This window comes from Danio rerio, chromosome 14 (genome assembly GCF_049306965.1).
Source record: "Danio rerio strain Tuebingen ecotype United States chromosome 14, GRCz12tu, whole genome shotgun sequence".
Classification (NCBI taxonomy): Eukaryota; Metazoa; Chordata; class Actinopteri; order Cypriniformes; family Danionidae; genus Danio; species Danio rerio.
The window spans coordinates 54,576,142-54,591,848 of record NC_133189.1 but is presented as its reverse complement, the minus strand read 5'-3'; the positions used below and the strand labels follow the sequence as shown (position 1 = coordinate 54,591,848).

Here is a 15,707-nt window from a genome sequence, read left to right as displayed (position 1 = left end):
TAAATAAATAAATAAATAAATAAAATAAATAAATAAAGTTTACACCCCTGCATTAAACCAAAAAAGGTGACACGGTGGCTCAGTGGTTAGCACAGTCGCCTCACAGCAAGAAGGTCTCTGGTTCGAGTCCCAGCTGGGCCATTTGGTATTTCTGTGTGGAGTTTGCATGTTCTCCCTGTGTTGGCATAGGTTTCATCCGGGTGCTCCGGTTTCCCCCACAAGTCCAAAACACATGTGCTATTGGGAAATTGGATGAGCTATATTGGTCGAATTGTATGTGTGTGTGTGAATGAGTGTGTTTCCCTGTACTGGGTTACAGCTGGAAGGGCATTCGCTGGGCAAAACATATGCTGGATAAGTTGGCGGTTCATTCCGTTGTGGCGACCCCAGATTAAAAAAGTGACTAAGCTGAAGGAAGTGATGAATGAATGAATGAGGTGCATGAAAAAAAGTGTTGCACAGTTTGTGTTTGTAAATTCAGTGACAAAAATAATCAAGAAACGGAGAGCTTTACATCAGAAGATGAAATTATTTATTTGTGTTTATTGACATAATTTAAAAACAACTGAACAGAGAGAGAGAGAGAGAGAGAGAGAGAGAGAGAGAGAGAGAGAGAGAGAGAGAGAGAGAATATTGCAGCTGGATATTCAGACATGATATCAAACTTAAAGAAAATGCATACGGAAATTGAATCATGCACAACATCTCCAACAATCCAAACCAAAAGCTGCACACACACGCAGTCAGGGGCTGTAAAGCATCTTTGAAAGCGATAAGATTATTTCTCAAGTGCAGAGTCACTTTACAGCTGATGTCCCTGTCAATCAAAACTGCTCATATGCTCAGAAATCTGCTGATGCGCGACTCGAGTGTGCTGCTGATCCAGTATTTGTGTGCAGGATAATATAATCAGCTCAGATGTAATTACAGAACAGTAAATGCATGATATAAACAAGTGTGTGTTACCTTTACTACACAGTATACGTTGTGCCCTGCATGTGAGAAATACGGTTGAAAAAGATGCACCCTCCCGTGAAAATGTAACTCTTTTTTTAAAATGTTTTACAAGTGCTGTTTAATGGAGCAAAGAACAAAATATACGTTTTTTCAAATAATAAATAAAAAAATAAATAAGTAAATAAATACATATACATACAATACACATATATATATATATATATATATATATATATATATATATATATATATATATATATATATATATATATACAGTACACACACACATTTATTTACTTATTTATTTTTATTTATTATTTGAAAAAACGTATATTTTGTTGCTTTGAAAAATAATGTAAAATTGAATTAAATAAATAAAAAAATAAAATTCAATAAAATTGTATTAAATATTTTACAAGTACTGTTTAATGGAGCTTATTATTATTATTAATTATTGTTATTAATACTGTTTCTTGTTACATTATATCGTTTAAAGAAAGTCTTATTTTTGATAGGTTTGACAAAACAAAATAAAACAAAGCAAAACAAAACAAAATAATTAAATAAAAATAAATAAATAAATAAAACAAAAGTGCGTCACAGTGGCCCAGTGGGTAGCACAATCACCTCGCAGCAAGGTCACTGGTTCGAGAAAAAAAAATCGAATTAAATTAAAAAAAAAAAAAAATGTAAAAAACAAAACAAAATAAAAAAACACAAAAAATAAAATAAAATAAAATATAAAAAAACAAAATAAAATAAAACAAAACAAAAAAATCTAATTAAATAAAAAATAAAATGTAAAAAAACAAAAAAACTAAAAATAATAATAATAAAATATAAAAAACAAAAAACAAAACAAAATAAAACAAAGCACAACAAAATAAAAAAATTAAATAAAAAAATAAATTAAATAAAATAAGCAAAAATAAAACAAAACATAAATAAAGTATAAAAACAAAACAAAAAATAAATAAAAAATAAAATGTAAAAAAAATGACAAAAAACAAAACAAAAAAAGAAACACAAAACAAAACAAATAATTTTTGTTTTTATTATAGTAGTAGTAATATTAATAATAATAACAATAATTATTAATAATAACACTGCATGTTAATAATAACTTACATAGTTAACCTAATTAACCTAAATAAAACTTTAAATAGCTCTTTAAGCTGAACAGTAGTATCTTAAAAATATTTAAAAATTCTAATTTCACAGGAGGGCTGATAATCCTATCTTCAACTGTATATCAGTCAGGTGTAACGCAGTCTGTTTAATGGAGCTTTTTAATACATGATAAACCTTGAAATATATGTGAAATGTCTACAAAATCAACTATAGTGTACCAACAGAGCACTGCATCACCAATCAGTCCCTTTTAAAGCATATACTGTATGCGAGCTTGGTATGACAATAGCAAACTAAGCAAAGGTGCATTAATGAACAGTGGCATTCAGATCAATCTGTTGTTCCTACATCTGACAATACTGTAGTGACCAAGAGTAAATACTACAGTGCTTTTGAAGCAGTATTTGAATTACTATGTTGTGGTAAACGGTGGCTCAGTGGTAAGCGATGAAGATTGCTGGTTTGAGTCCCGGCTGGACCAGTTGGCATTTCTGTGTGGAGTTTGCATGTTCTCCCCGTGTTGGTGTGGGTTTCCTCCGGGTGCTCCGATTTCCCCCACAGTCCAAACACATGCGCCATAGGGGAATTGAATAAGCTAAGTTGGCCGTAGTGTAGGAGTGTGTGGCTTGCAGCTGTGTAAAACTGGATAAGTTATCGGTTCATTCTGCTGTGGTGACCCCTGATGAATAAAGGGACTGAGTCTAAGGATAAAGATGTATGAATGACTCATCATTATTGCAGTTGTTGCTGTTAAATATGAAAAATGAAATGAAGCTTACTGGTTAATATTACAGTATGCTGTAGCATTCAATTACAACTAGTTAATACTGTAAAATTCACAGTATAACCATGATATAGTTCAAAAACACTGCAGTATTTACTATAGTATTTCCTCATATGGGGTGAAAACATACAGTATGGACATCCTAATGCTCTATATTTCCCCTTTGTTGTGCATCAGACCACATATTTTATTTCAGTCATGTCATGAATGTCAGTCACACTGTAAAAAACATCCATAAATTATCAGTTTTCCATATTTTTTTTATTCATATTTTTATTTCTGCTTTTGAATTCCATTGTGGCAGCTTGATCTTTCTTCCAACAACTTTTAACTATGAAAAGGTTGAAAAAATTGACTTTTATTGACATTTTTATAGTTTGCAGCGCTATATTGTCTGGGTTGGCGTTGTATATTACGCTACAAAACCTTGTAATCAGTGGTGGAAAGAGTACTGAAAAATCGGACTCAAGTAAAAGTAGCATTACTTGCCTAAAAATGTAGTGCGAGTAGAGGAAAAGTATCTGTTGTGAATATTACTCAAAGTAGGAGTAAAAAGTAGCCCTTTTAAAAGTACTCATGAGCAGGGCCAGACGGAATTTGCATACGTTTTTTTGCTATTTCTGCTGAGAATTTTGGTAAAAATCTGCGGATTTCTGCGGAATTATTTTGGGAGTATCCAGTGGAGTTTCATAACTAGAACCTTAATATATGAAACAAAAAGTAATAAATTACAGATAAAAACTGAATGAATTCTGATTTACATATTTACTCAAGCAAATAAACAGAATTAATAATGGGCTTAAAATCTGCAGAAATCTGCGGAAAATCTGCGGAATGTTGTGCGCGCAGATTTTTTGTGGGCTTACTCATGACTAGTGAGTATTATGCTGTTAAAAGCTGATGCATTTACATGTAATTTGTGGATGTGTGTAAACGTAACATTCTGTAGTGCATTTAGCTATTGTCCAGCAGGCACACAACGTCATAAAAGGTTATTATTAGGTTAGATTTAGGTTGTGATGTCAGGTGACCAAAATCTAGTCTAGCCAGCATCTAAGGACAACATTATTTTGATGTCCAATAATGACGTCAAATGATGTTGATATTTGGTTGATTTTAGGTTGTTAGAAAGTGACCAAAATCCAATGTCGAGGCGACAACTTAAACTAACATCCTATTGACGTCAAATACTGACATTTATTTATCAGGTATGGCAACCAAAATTTAACGTCTGATAGACGTCATAGTGGTAACGTCCACACAACGTCAAGCTGTTACATCATTAGACGTTGATATTTGGTTGGTTTTAGGTTGGACATTGACATTGGGCTGACGTTGAGTTCTGATGTCAACCCGATGTTCATTTCCAAACAAAATGCAGCGTCTCCACGACATTAGGGTACAATTTCAATCTGATGGCAGGTTGATGTTTTGTGTCTGCTGGGTGTTTAAGGCCATTTCAGTCATCATACAGTAAACATCCATCATCTTTTCATCAGTGACATGCATCTAAACCAGGGGTGCCCATAGTCAGCCCTGGAGGACCGGTTTCCTGCAAAGTTTAGTTCCAATCTCAATCAGACACACCTGGGCTAGCTAATCAATCTCATACTAAGCTTTCTAGAAACATCCGTGCAGGTGTGTTGAGGCAAGTTGGAGCTAAAATCTGCAGGACATCGGCCCTCCAGGACTGTGTTTGGGCATCCCTGGTCTAAACATTCTCTGGGTCAATGCGTGTAAAGATTTTGAACATCTTCTTGGACACTTTTAAAGCTTCCAAACTGTTTGCTGCAATGTAAAGTGCACATGTCTTGAAGTAGTTCGTAATGATGCAATTTACCTTCTAAGTGTGGTTTGATTGGACGGGAGTTACAGGACTGATTTTTCTAATCCACAGACAAGAATAAAGTAGCTCTACTTTAAAAATAAATTAGTGACTGCAGGTTGAAGGAAAGTACTGGAGTAAAAGTACAGATATTGCACTAAAAATGTACTCGAGGGAAAGTAGAAGTAGACATTTTTAAAAACTACTTAGTAAATTACAATTCCTGAGAAAAACTACTCTATTACCGTCATTTGAGTGTTTGTAATTAGTTACTTTACACCACTGCTTGTAATAAACTGGCAGCCCATTTTCTGTTATTTTACACACTTATTTTTCTATATATTATATATATATATATATATATATATATATATATATATATATATATATATATATATATATATATATATATATATATATATATATATATATATATATATATATTATACATTACTAAAATGTCAATAAAAGTTATGTTGTTAAACTGTAGAGTTGAAATTTCAACACCAAAATTCGTCAGAACAGAGATCAACACCCCATAATGCAATTCACATGAAGAAAACACTTGTGCATCACAAAATACGACGGCTGTTATTAATGAACAGATATGTTTTACAGTGCAGTATTGAACTAATAAAGAAACCGCATTGCATTTCAAATCTCTAGCATCTTCCTTTAATATGTATCACAGAGAATTTCCCTTCTCTCTCATACCTCGAAAACCTGGCTGTGTCGTTCTGTCTATACACCAAAATGGACTCGCAATCAGAATTAAGCACAATTAGTTCCTTCCAAGACTGACTTGAGTCGTCCTACGAGTGTCATCACATCCCATACTCTCACACATTGTCAAAAACACACTGTACAAAAAGCAAAAAAAGGGGTCAGTCCCTTTTATATTCATATACGGTCATGTGAAAAAGTATAGACACCCTATTGAATTGCATGGATTTTCTCTATCAGGACATCATAGAATAACAATTAGCAGGTCTTAAAGGGATAGTGCACGCAAAAATGAAAATTCTATCATCATTTTACTCACTATTTACTTGTTCAAAACCTGTTTGAGGTGTTTATTTTTTTCTGTTGGACACAAAAGGAGATATTTTGAAGAATGTTGAAAACTGGCAAACATTGACCTCCATAGTATTCTTTTTTTTTTCCTGGAAGACAATGGTTTTTTACAGCATTCTACAAAATATCTTATTTTGTGTTCAACAGAGGAAAGAAGTGAAGTTTCACAAACTAATTTCGAGAGCAGCATGGATAGGATTGACTGGATCTGGTCCCTATCGCTAATCATTAGCTAGCCAATCGGATCATTTCAAATTTAGCATAAATATCCAGCCTAAACTTCATTCCTCATCTTCGTTTTGTGCGACACGGCGGCTCAGAAGGTCATTGGTTCAAATACTAGTTGAACCAGTCTGCACTTTCTGTGCAGAGTTGATCTGCTCTCCCCATGTTTGCATGGCATTCCCTGGGTACTCTGGTTTCCTCCCACAGTCTAAAGACCTATAACACAAAATGAAGTCCCAAGCACCTAACACTGTACGTTCACACTTTCGTGGCTTGCAGTCTTTTTTATTTTTATTTTGGGAAGCTCTCGAGAACTACCTGATCTTGTAACCCTCCTAACACTCACTGAACAGGCGGGAGCCTTGGACTCTTCTATCACCAAGTTCAGGGTTCTCTCCCGGGACAGCACCTGCTAAAATAGTCAATCATTATCTAAGTGTAAACTCTTGAAACTAATAAAGGTTTGTAGCCACTTGGGGGAGAGAAATAGTGAGTCAATTTTAATTTTGGGGTTAACTATCCCATCTCATGATGTGAAGTTTATTTATATACTAATTTCAAGAGGATCATGTGATATTGATTGTTCTCAGCTGTTCCCTCATCAGCTCATGATTGATTCTCCAGTCAGATGATTCCTTACTCACTACAATTAACCAGAGTTTTCTTATCTCAGTATCTTCGTCTTGAAGACCCCACCCAACCCCCTACCAACCCCAACTCCCCATCATTTCCAGATGTGCGTCACGGCAGCCCAGTGTTTAGCACTGTTGCCTCACAGCAAGAACGTCAGTGAACGTCTCCGGTTTAAGTCCTTACTAAACCAGATGACATTTGTGTGTGGAGTTTGCTCATTCTCCCCATGCTCATGTGGGTTTTCCCCGGGTCTCCGGTTTCCTCCCACAGTCCAAAAACACGCAACCTAAGTGAATTAAGCATTCACAAAATTGATCCCATAGCCAAGCTCTTAGCGAGTACACTTCTCCTCAGCCATCCATATTCGTCATTTAGCCAGAAATAAGCTGGGGGAGTTCATCGCGATCTACCTGAGCTCAAACTCCCCTCTTGCTCTGCAAATAGGAGGGAGCCCAAGGCTCGAAGATCTCATGAGCTCAGTGCTCTCTCCCGGGACAGCATGCCAAAAAAGCTTTATAATCAATCATCAGTTAGTGTGAACTCTTCTTTAATATGTGTTTGCATTGTTGTTTTTATTCTGTTGAACACAAAAGAAGATATTTTGAAGAATGTTGAAAACCTGTAATCATTGACTTCTATAGTATTCGTTTTTCCTGGAAATCAGGTTACCGGTTTTCAGCATCCTTCAAAATATCGTCTTTTGTGTTCAACAGAAGAAAGGAACCCATAAAGGTTTGAAAACACTTGATGGTGAGTAAATAGTGAGTCAAATTTAATGTTGGGGTGAATTATCCCTTCAAAACAGCATCACATGGCATCTCACACTGTTTTATTATGTATTGAACTAAAGATAGAAAAGCTATGGGTTGGATTAGCCCTCTCTGACCAATTTGTATTCATGTTCTATATTGAGACTTGATTTTTCCTAAAGTTAAGCCAAATAATTTATTGAATTAGTTTTAACTTTCTGCATTGTAGCTTGGTACGGTTATCTGAATGTGTCAAATAAGAACTCAAATAAGGTTGAGTAGCCTGGTGAAGGTGGCAGGCAAGATCATTGGTTTTTAACCAAACTGGTCCAATGGTAATTTAGCATAATTGTGTTTTAAAGAGAGCTCAGGGTATCCTATGCACCCCGGAGCACCCATTATACTTTGTATTTCAGCTGCTGCCATCAGGACGTCGTTTGCAGGATAAATAGAACTAGAAATTCTTTTATAAAAGTGGCCATTAGGTCATTAAATGAGTCTAAAGGGGAGGGAGAATACAAAATGATGTATTGTATGTTGTGTGGTAATATTTTGTTAATATGCACATGGAACTTCGCCTGTGTTACGACATCTTGCTGCAATTTTTGTTTCCCTAAACGGGATGATAAAGTTGAGTCTGAGTCTCACGCCCCATTCACACGGGGCTTCAGCGTCAACGCTTGACTGAGGGCGTGTCTGAAGTTGGGGCAGCTGTGATCGTTATAGAAGCGTCAGCCAATGAAATTCAGTCAGCAATAGTCCACTGTCTAGCTGGTGTATTTGCATACAGTGATCTGATTGGCTGACGCTTCCGTCGGCGCTTGAAAAGTTGAGCTAGTCCCAACTTCTGCAGCGAGCAATGCCTCTGAAGCGGCGCTGACGGATCCACAATGCAGTTTGGCAACGCCTGACGTCATCCATTTAAAGTGAATGGGAAGCATTGACGCCCCGTGTGAAGAGGGCGTAAAAGATCAGATCCTTTTTTAATGTCCTGATATGTAAAACTTGTAATTTAATAAAGTGTCCAGACGTTTTTCACATAACTGTAGGCATTTACAAAACAAGGTTATTTATTAATACTGCTTTGACATTTTTTTCTTTGGTAAAAAGCATCATCAGAGTTTTTTGGTAAACCTTTCCGAGTCCACATCCAACACTTTCTTCATTAGGTTACAGACAGCTGTGTAGATGAGAGCTGTGGATGGAACTGAACGACAATACAGTCAGGATTCTGTTCTTTTGAACTTCAGATGGATCCAAAAACAATAAAAAACGTTTTCAATATGGATAATGATTAAAATAACCATCCCAGAAAGATTTCTGAAGAATCCCGCAACAATGAAGTCTGGAGTTTTTAAACAGTTAGTTGGGTGAACTAACCCTTTGACCTATTCTTTCCTGAATTCTTCCTGTTCTGGGGTGCGTTTCCCAAACAACGAGGTAACTCGCGGCTGAACTACCATAGTACGATGCACCATTTGGAAAAAAAGAATGATGTATTGACGAGTGTTTCCCAAAACCCATAGCGTCTCTGTCACAGATCCATAGTTTGAACCACGTTAGTTATAACGTAAAGCGCCCATAATGACGCTCTAAACGGGGTGGAGTAACAACTTCTTTAGAGTAGAACCCCATCATTTCTTTGTGCAAAATATATTGTTGTACACACACATGCATTTAAAAATATAATCCAAAATTAGATTTGGTAAAAACATGCACTCCATATTAACTGAAATATATGTAAACGGCACATATAGGGTCTGTGTTTCCTTTACTAATACTATTGAGAACATTACATATTCTATTCTAAAACATAAAGCAACTTACAAAAGCAAACATGTATTCACACATTTATATCGTGTATAAATCATATGAATTAAATTAATTATGAGGAGATTTATTAATTAATGAAATACAATATTTATTATTCATTAGGAAATGAAAAAAAATACTAAATTAATAATAATATTAATGATGACATTACTATTATTTTTATTAAGTAGGACATTGTTTATTATTTATTTATTTATTTATCTATTCATTTTTATTTTTTATATATATATTTATTTATTTATTTTTTAAAGTCTACTTTTACAATTTGACATGCAAACCATTGCAGAAATGTTCTTACCAACAGGCCCAGGTCATATACAGTACAGATACTTAATAAATAACCTACTATAAATAAAAAGCATTAATGTATGCTGTTTGTTTTCACAAGCTTGGGAGACATAACATAAATTACGCTTTTAAATAATAGGCCACCTATAGATTTCACCATGAGCCACGAGCGTGTTTCAAATGACCTCAATGTTTTCAAAGTGCACTGTGAAGGGAGCACAATTGTAAACATTACAGATCGCTAAAACTGAACTGAAAAAATAGTTTGAAAGCAAATTACACCGGAGAGAAATGAGCTTAATGCTTTTTCATTTTTAATAATTCCAACTTTGAATGTTAGAGTGTTCTAAATGAATAGGGCATATGGGGGGATAAGCGGGAGTAAAACACAGCCAGGAACTATGTTTCTAACTACAGCTCCAGCGGTGTAGTTGAAAGCATGTAGTTGCGAATGCTTGTTGGAACAACGGATTTGGGAAACGCCAAATCAATGAACTATGTTTGTAACGATGGAACTTGCAACCTTAGTTGGCTAACGATGAATTTAGGAAACGCACCCCTGACTGATCAAATATAATTCTGAATAATCATATGATTTTGAAGACTGTAGTTTTTTAACAATGAGTTTTTCTTTTAACAGTACATCTTTTGAAGCTACTCGTTCCAGAGTTGTCCTGACCCAAAACATTTGAACAAATAAATTCAGCCTAAAGGGTTAGTTCACCCAAACAATAAATACAACTTAGTTTTGAATGCTTCAAAATGTTGTATTTTTAAAAGTGCCGACTGATTTCAATATGAAAAAAAAAATTAATCCAGAAAGATTTACGAAGGATCATGTGACACTGAAGACTGCAGTTTTAGCAGTAGGCTAAATCTAAGGGTGCTTTCACACATAGACTTTTGTTTCAGAACCTGCCTCATTTGCTCAATTAGCGTGGTTCGTTTGGCATATGTGAATCCACCAATCGCGCTCGGATCCACGCCAAAACAATCGCTCAGAGATTGCTTGAATGAGGTGGTCTCGGCACGATTGAAACAAACTCTGGAGCGGATTGATTGTAGTGAGAAAGCAATACGATCCGAGCCCGGTTATATCACAGTGTTTTATGGATATATATAGGCATACGGCCATATGAAGAGAGAATTATGAGTATGGCAGGAGCTCATTCAACAGACCTCCCAAGTCTCCCGAAAGTTCCGGGAGTCTCATGCAAATGCACAGAGACTCCTGGATGCTAGGAGTTGTCTCCTGGAAGTCGTGCGTCTCACTCCTGGCCCTCAAATACACCTCGAACCCTTCTCACCCCTCCCTATCCCAATCCTCCTCGCTCTTCAGACACGTTGCGCACACCTTGTCAAACACTACTAAACCACCACCCCCCCGACAGCTGAGCAGGACTCTGCAAAATAAACCCTGACACTCTGACCAATGTGAGGAGAGTTTACTCGCACGTGACTTGTTTTAGCTCTTTTGGTCCGATTAGAAACTTTGCCGTGTGAAAGCGAACCGCACTAAGAGCAAAGAGCAACAATGTAACAATTTTAGGGTGCTTTCACACCTGTGAATCGATTCATTTGTTCTGAACAGAGATTACAATTGTTACATTGTTGCTCTTTGCTCTTGTGCGGTTCGCTTTCACACAGCAAAGTTTCTAATCGGACCAAAAGAGCTTAAACAAGTCACATGTGAGTAAACTCTCCTCCCATTGGTCAGAGTGTCAGGGTTTATTTTGCAGAGTCCCGCTCAGCTGTCAGGAGAGGTGGTGGTTTGGTGGTGATTGACAAGGTGCACGCGACGTGTCTGAAGAGTGAGGAGAGAAGTGGTGGGGAGGGTTGAGAAGGGTGCGCGACGTGGCCTATTTGAGGACCGGAAGGGAGACGCGAGATTACCGGGAGATTATCATTCATTTGCAGGCATCTGGAGACTCGCAAAATATCCTGCCCTACTCATAAATCTCTCTTCATATAGCCGTATGCCTATTACATATCCATAAAACACTGTGGTATAACCGCGCTCGGATCATATCGCTTTCTCACTGCAATCGATCCGCTCCAGAGTTCGTTTCAATCGAGCCGAGACCCCCTCATTCAAGCAATCTCGGAGCGATTGATTTGGCGCGGATCCGAGCGCGATTGGTGGATTCACATATGCCAAATGAACCGCGCTAACTGTGCAAACGAGAGAGTTTCTGAAACAAAAGTGTAGGTGTGAAAGCAACCCAAATCCCTGTGTCAGACATCTGAATTGATTCACAGGTGTGAAGGCACCCTTAATTTTTGTGTGAACTAACTCTTTTTAACATATTCATTCCTGAATCGTCCTGGCCCAAAACATTTGAACAAATAAATTCCATCAGCTGAAAGGGTTAGTATTAAACATTTTGTGTGAACAAACCCTTTAACCTGCTTTTCCAGAATCTTACTGACCCCAAACCTTCGAACAGATTCCACCAGCTCAACAAATCCACAGCGCTCAATCCTTACATTCATTATTCAAGGCACACTTTGGTCAATACGCTGAACTCCGGCTCCAATATAAGTGCTTCTACAGGTCTTCAGAAATGCCTCCTCTTTTGACCTGCAGACCTGCGCTCCATCCACGAGGGCAGGTATTGTAGCTGCGAGGCGCTGGCGAATCCTCAGACTCCAGCGATGCGTCAGAGTCGGTCAGCGAGCGCGTGTTGTACAAACGCACTGGCGACTGCATCATCCGGGTCGGAGACGGGCTGGTAAGTGTGGGCGAGCGTGCACCAAGCATCCGCGGCTGAAATGGACTGATTGGTTTATATTCGTAAGGCAAAGTCCCGTGGGAAATGGGGAGATTATTGCGGCCGGGAGACGGACTGTTTTTACGCTTGGCGGCGTTGATGATGTTTTTGGCTAAAATGCGGTGGTTGGCTTTGGTGTCCGGGATGACGGCGGGCGACTGGCATCTGTTTTCCCATGGCGGAGACACTGGAGAGCTGCTGATTGTTGGCTTGTAGACTCCTGGAGATGAAGTGACGGTGGGCTCATATTTCGGGACGGGTTTATGGATAGGTGTTGGTTTGTAGATTGGGCTGGAGGACACTAGGGAGCCGCTGGGGGACCAGACCCCGCTAGAGAGCACCTCTGGGCTGGTGAAGCGTCGGCTGAGGTTGGGGGTCCTGGAGCCAGGACTGGGAACCGGACTGGGTGCTGGGATCTCCTGCTTAATCTGATGGAAAATAGATGAGATTGGTCAAATTAATTTTTGCTTTGTAAGTATTTTAATAGGTCACAGCACACACACACACACACACACACACACACACACACACACACACACACACACACACACACACACATATATATATATATATAAATGCTTGTTTATATTTATATATATATTATATTAATATGATTAATCAAATCACTTTTATTGTCACATCATCAGCAGCACGTGTATTATGATGAGTGAAAAGCTCAGAATATATAAGTAAATTGATTTATTTAGTATTTTTTGGTATGTGTGTGAGTATTTATAAATAATATATACATAGTTCACGCATATATATATATATATAAACAACAGTTTTATTCTCATGTCTGATTGGCTGATAGCCATGCAATATTCTGCAGTAACAGCACTCCTCAGTTTTCGGTATTACTCCACGAGGGACGTGCACACACAGGGCTCAAGCTGTGCTGGCACATGCCCTTTTTATTGTTGGATAGAAAGTGCCCTTCCAAAATGAACTGAAGCGCCCCAATATATATATATATACACACACACACAGTTGAAGTCAGAATTATTAGCCCTCCTTTGAATTCATTTTTCTTTTTTAAATATTTCCCAAATATTTAAAATGAATTTTTCACAGTATGTCTGATAATATTTTTTCTTCTGGAGAAAGTCTTATTTGTTTTATTTCAGCTTGAATAAAAGCAGTTTTTAATTTTTTAAACACCATTATAAGGTCAATATTATTAGCCCCTTTAAGCTTTTTTCCCCCGATAATCAACAGAACAAACCATTGTTGTACAATAACTTGCCTAATTACCCTAACCTGCCTAGTTAACCTAATTAAACTAGTTTAAAAAGCCTTTAAATGTCACTTTAAGCTGTATAGAAGTGTCTTAAAAAATATCTAGTCAAATATTATTTACTGTCATCATGGCAAAGAGAAAATAAATCAGTTATTAGAGATGAGTTATTAAAACTATTATGTTTAGAAATGTGTTGAAGAAATGTTCTCTCTGTTAAACAGAAATTGGGGAAAAAAATAAACAGGGGGCGATTAATTCTGACTTCAACTATATACATAAATATATACACACACAAACTTGGATGCAATTAATTGTGATTAATAGCTTGACAGCACACACACAGAGATACATATAAAATAGGCAAATTCACAAGTAAAACATGACAAAAAACAACATAAAACAATTGTCAATAATTAAAAACATACCAGGTTAGTATAGCTTAATATAAATTTGTTAGATTTCGTACAGTAATTTTAAAACAAAAGTTAACATATGACTAATATATATATATATATATATATATATATATATATATATATATATATATATATATATATATATATATATATATATATATATATATATTACCATTAATTAATCTTAATAATTCCTACGATACTATACCAGCTAAAGTATCGTGACACCAAATAGTATTGCGATACTGTAATTCATTTCTCAAACTATACAGAAAATTGTAAGAAATACTATATTTTATGCATTAATAGGCCTACTTGAATGTAATTCATAATTCCTTTATGGCCAAAAAGTATTTGCACATCACTTCACGTAAAATGTATTGTTTCTTCTTGTTTACTTTATAGATAACTGACCAACAAAAATACATAAAAATAAAGATACAAAATATACAGAATTAAATTTGTTACAAAACAGTATTTTCCCAACAAAACTATGAAGAGATCAGAAATTGTTTTAATGATTGCTGTTTGGTATTTTGCTTTTTTCATCTTTTTTTTTTTCAGACTCATCAGGTAAAAATCCAAAGGAATTTAAAATTGCACTTTGTGAGTGGTTCATTTATGACTGTCATGGTTGTTGTAGCTAAATCATATTAACAGGAACACAAATGAACCGATTCAGTTAGGAAATGTGCAATAGGCTACTACAAACGTCTGAATTCATCAGTTTTGCAACGTTAAAGAGCTCCACAGACTATTAAAATAAAATGGTCTATTGTTGCACAAACGTGTGAGCACTTCAGTGATTTTTCCACATGCAACATTATCTACTGTAGATCAACCATTAATGACGATACTATCGTTCACAAACTACAATGGCATCGCCAGTATTTTGGAGCCATAGTATAGCAATACTGCCATAATCCCAGTGCACCATAGAACCATAATATTTACACTGTTTAGTGTATTATACTAAAAATTCAGTTCATATCTTCAAAATATTTTCATGCTTCATAATTTCATGCTTAATTTAAGGTTAAATTTTAACCTTATATGAAGGTTAAAATATATTATTTTAAATATACATTTAAAATTTTATATTTAATATTTTGTTTAAATTTTAAATATAAATTTTATTAAATATATTATAAAATATATATTATATATATATATATATATATATATATATATATATATATATATATATATATATATATATATATATATATATTATTTCAGGTTTTCTTCACCATCTTTGCTATATAAATATATAATTATGTAGACAATTTACAGCCTTTATAAATACAGAAAAGACCAAGGAAATGTCAAACGCATTTGCTGGGCAGATGATGCAGCACAGCGAGGCGGATAATTTTATTTAGCTGATAAAATTAAAACTTTGACGAGCGCAATTTGCACATGACCCAAAAAAAAAAAAAAAAATCCAATAGAGCATGTGACAATCCTGGCTGAAAAACACTGATCCTTGCTGAGCCCTGCATAATATGTCATGATTTATTTCTCACAAGCACGTTTGTCATATACATATAGACAGAGATTAATGTTAGTGCAAAGAAAAAGAGATCTCATGCCTCAGTAACATTTTACAATAAGGTTGTATCAGTTCATAATGCATTACCTAAGATGAGCAAACAACACATTTATTACAGACTTTGTTCGTTGTTAGTTCCTGCTAACTCACGATGCATTTACTAATGTTAACAAGCCTGCATTTGGATGTAATAATGCCTCAGTAAATGCTAAACTATGAGTATTAAATG

General features: G+C 35.8%; 1 protein-coding gene across 3 annotated transcripts in view; it reads right to left on the bottom strand.

Annotated features, from left to right (window-relative positions):
• Positions 1 to 11,092: 11,092 nt before the first annotated feature.
• The window catches only part of synpo (synaptopodin), a 170,582-nt gene continuing 165,967 nt past the window's right edge, over positions 11,093 to 15,707 (bottom strand). For all 3 annotated transcript variants that reach the window (XM_017354522.4, XM_073922292.1, XM_017354523.4), the window contains one exon: positions 11,093 to 12,698. In XM_017354522.4, the coding sequence (XP_017210011.3) occupies positions 12,048 to 12,698 (651 nt within the window). In that variant the 3' untranslated portion in view covers positions 11,093 to 12,047. The remainder of the gene's footprint in view (positions 12,699 to 15,707) is intronic.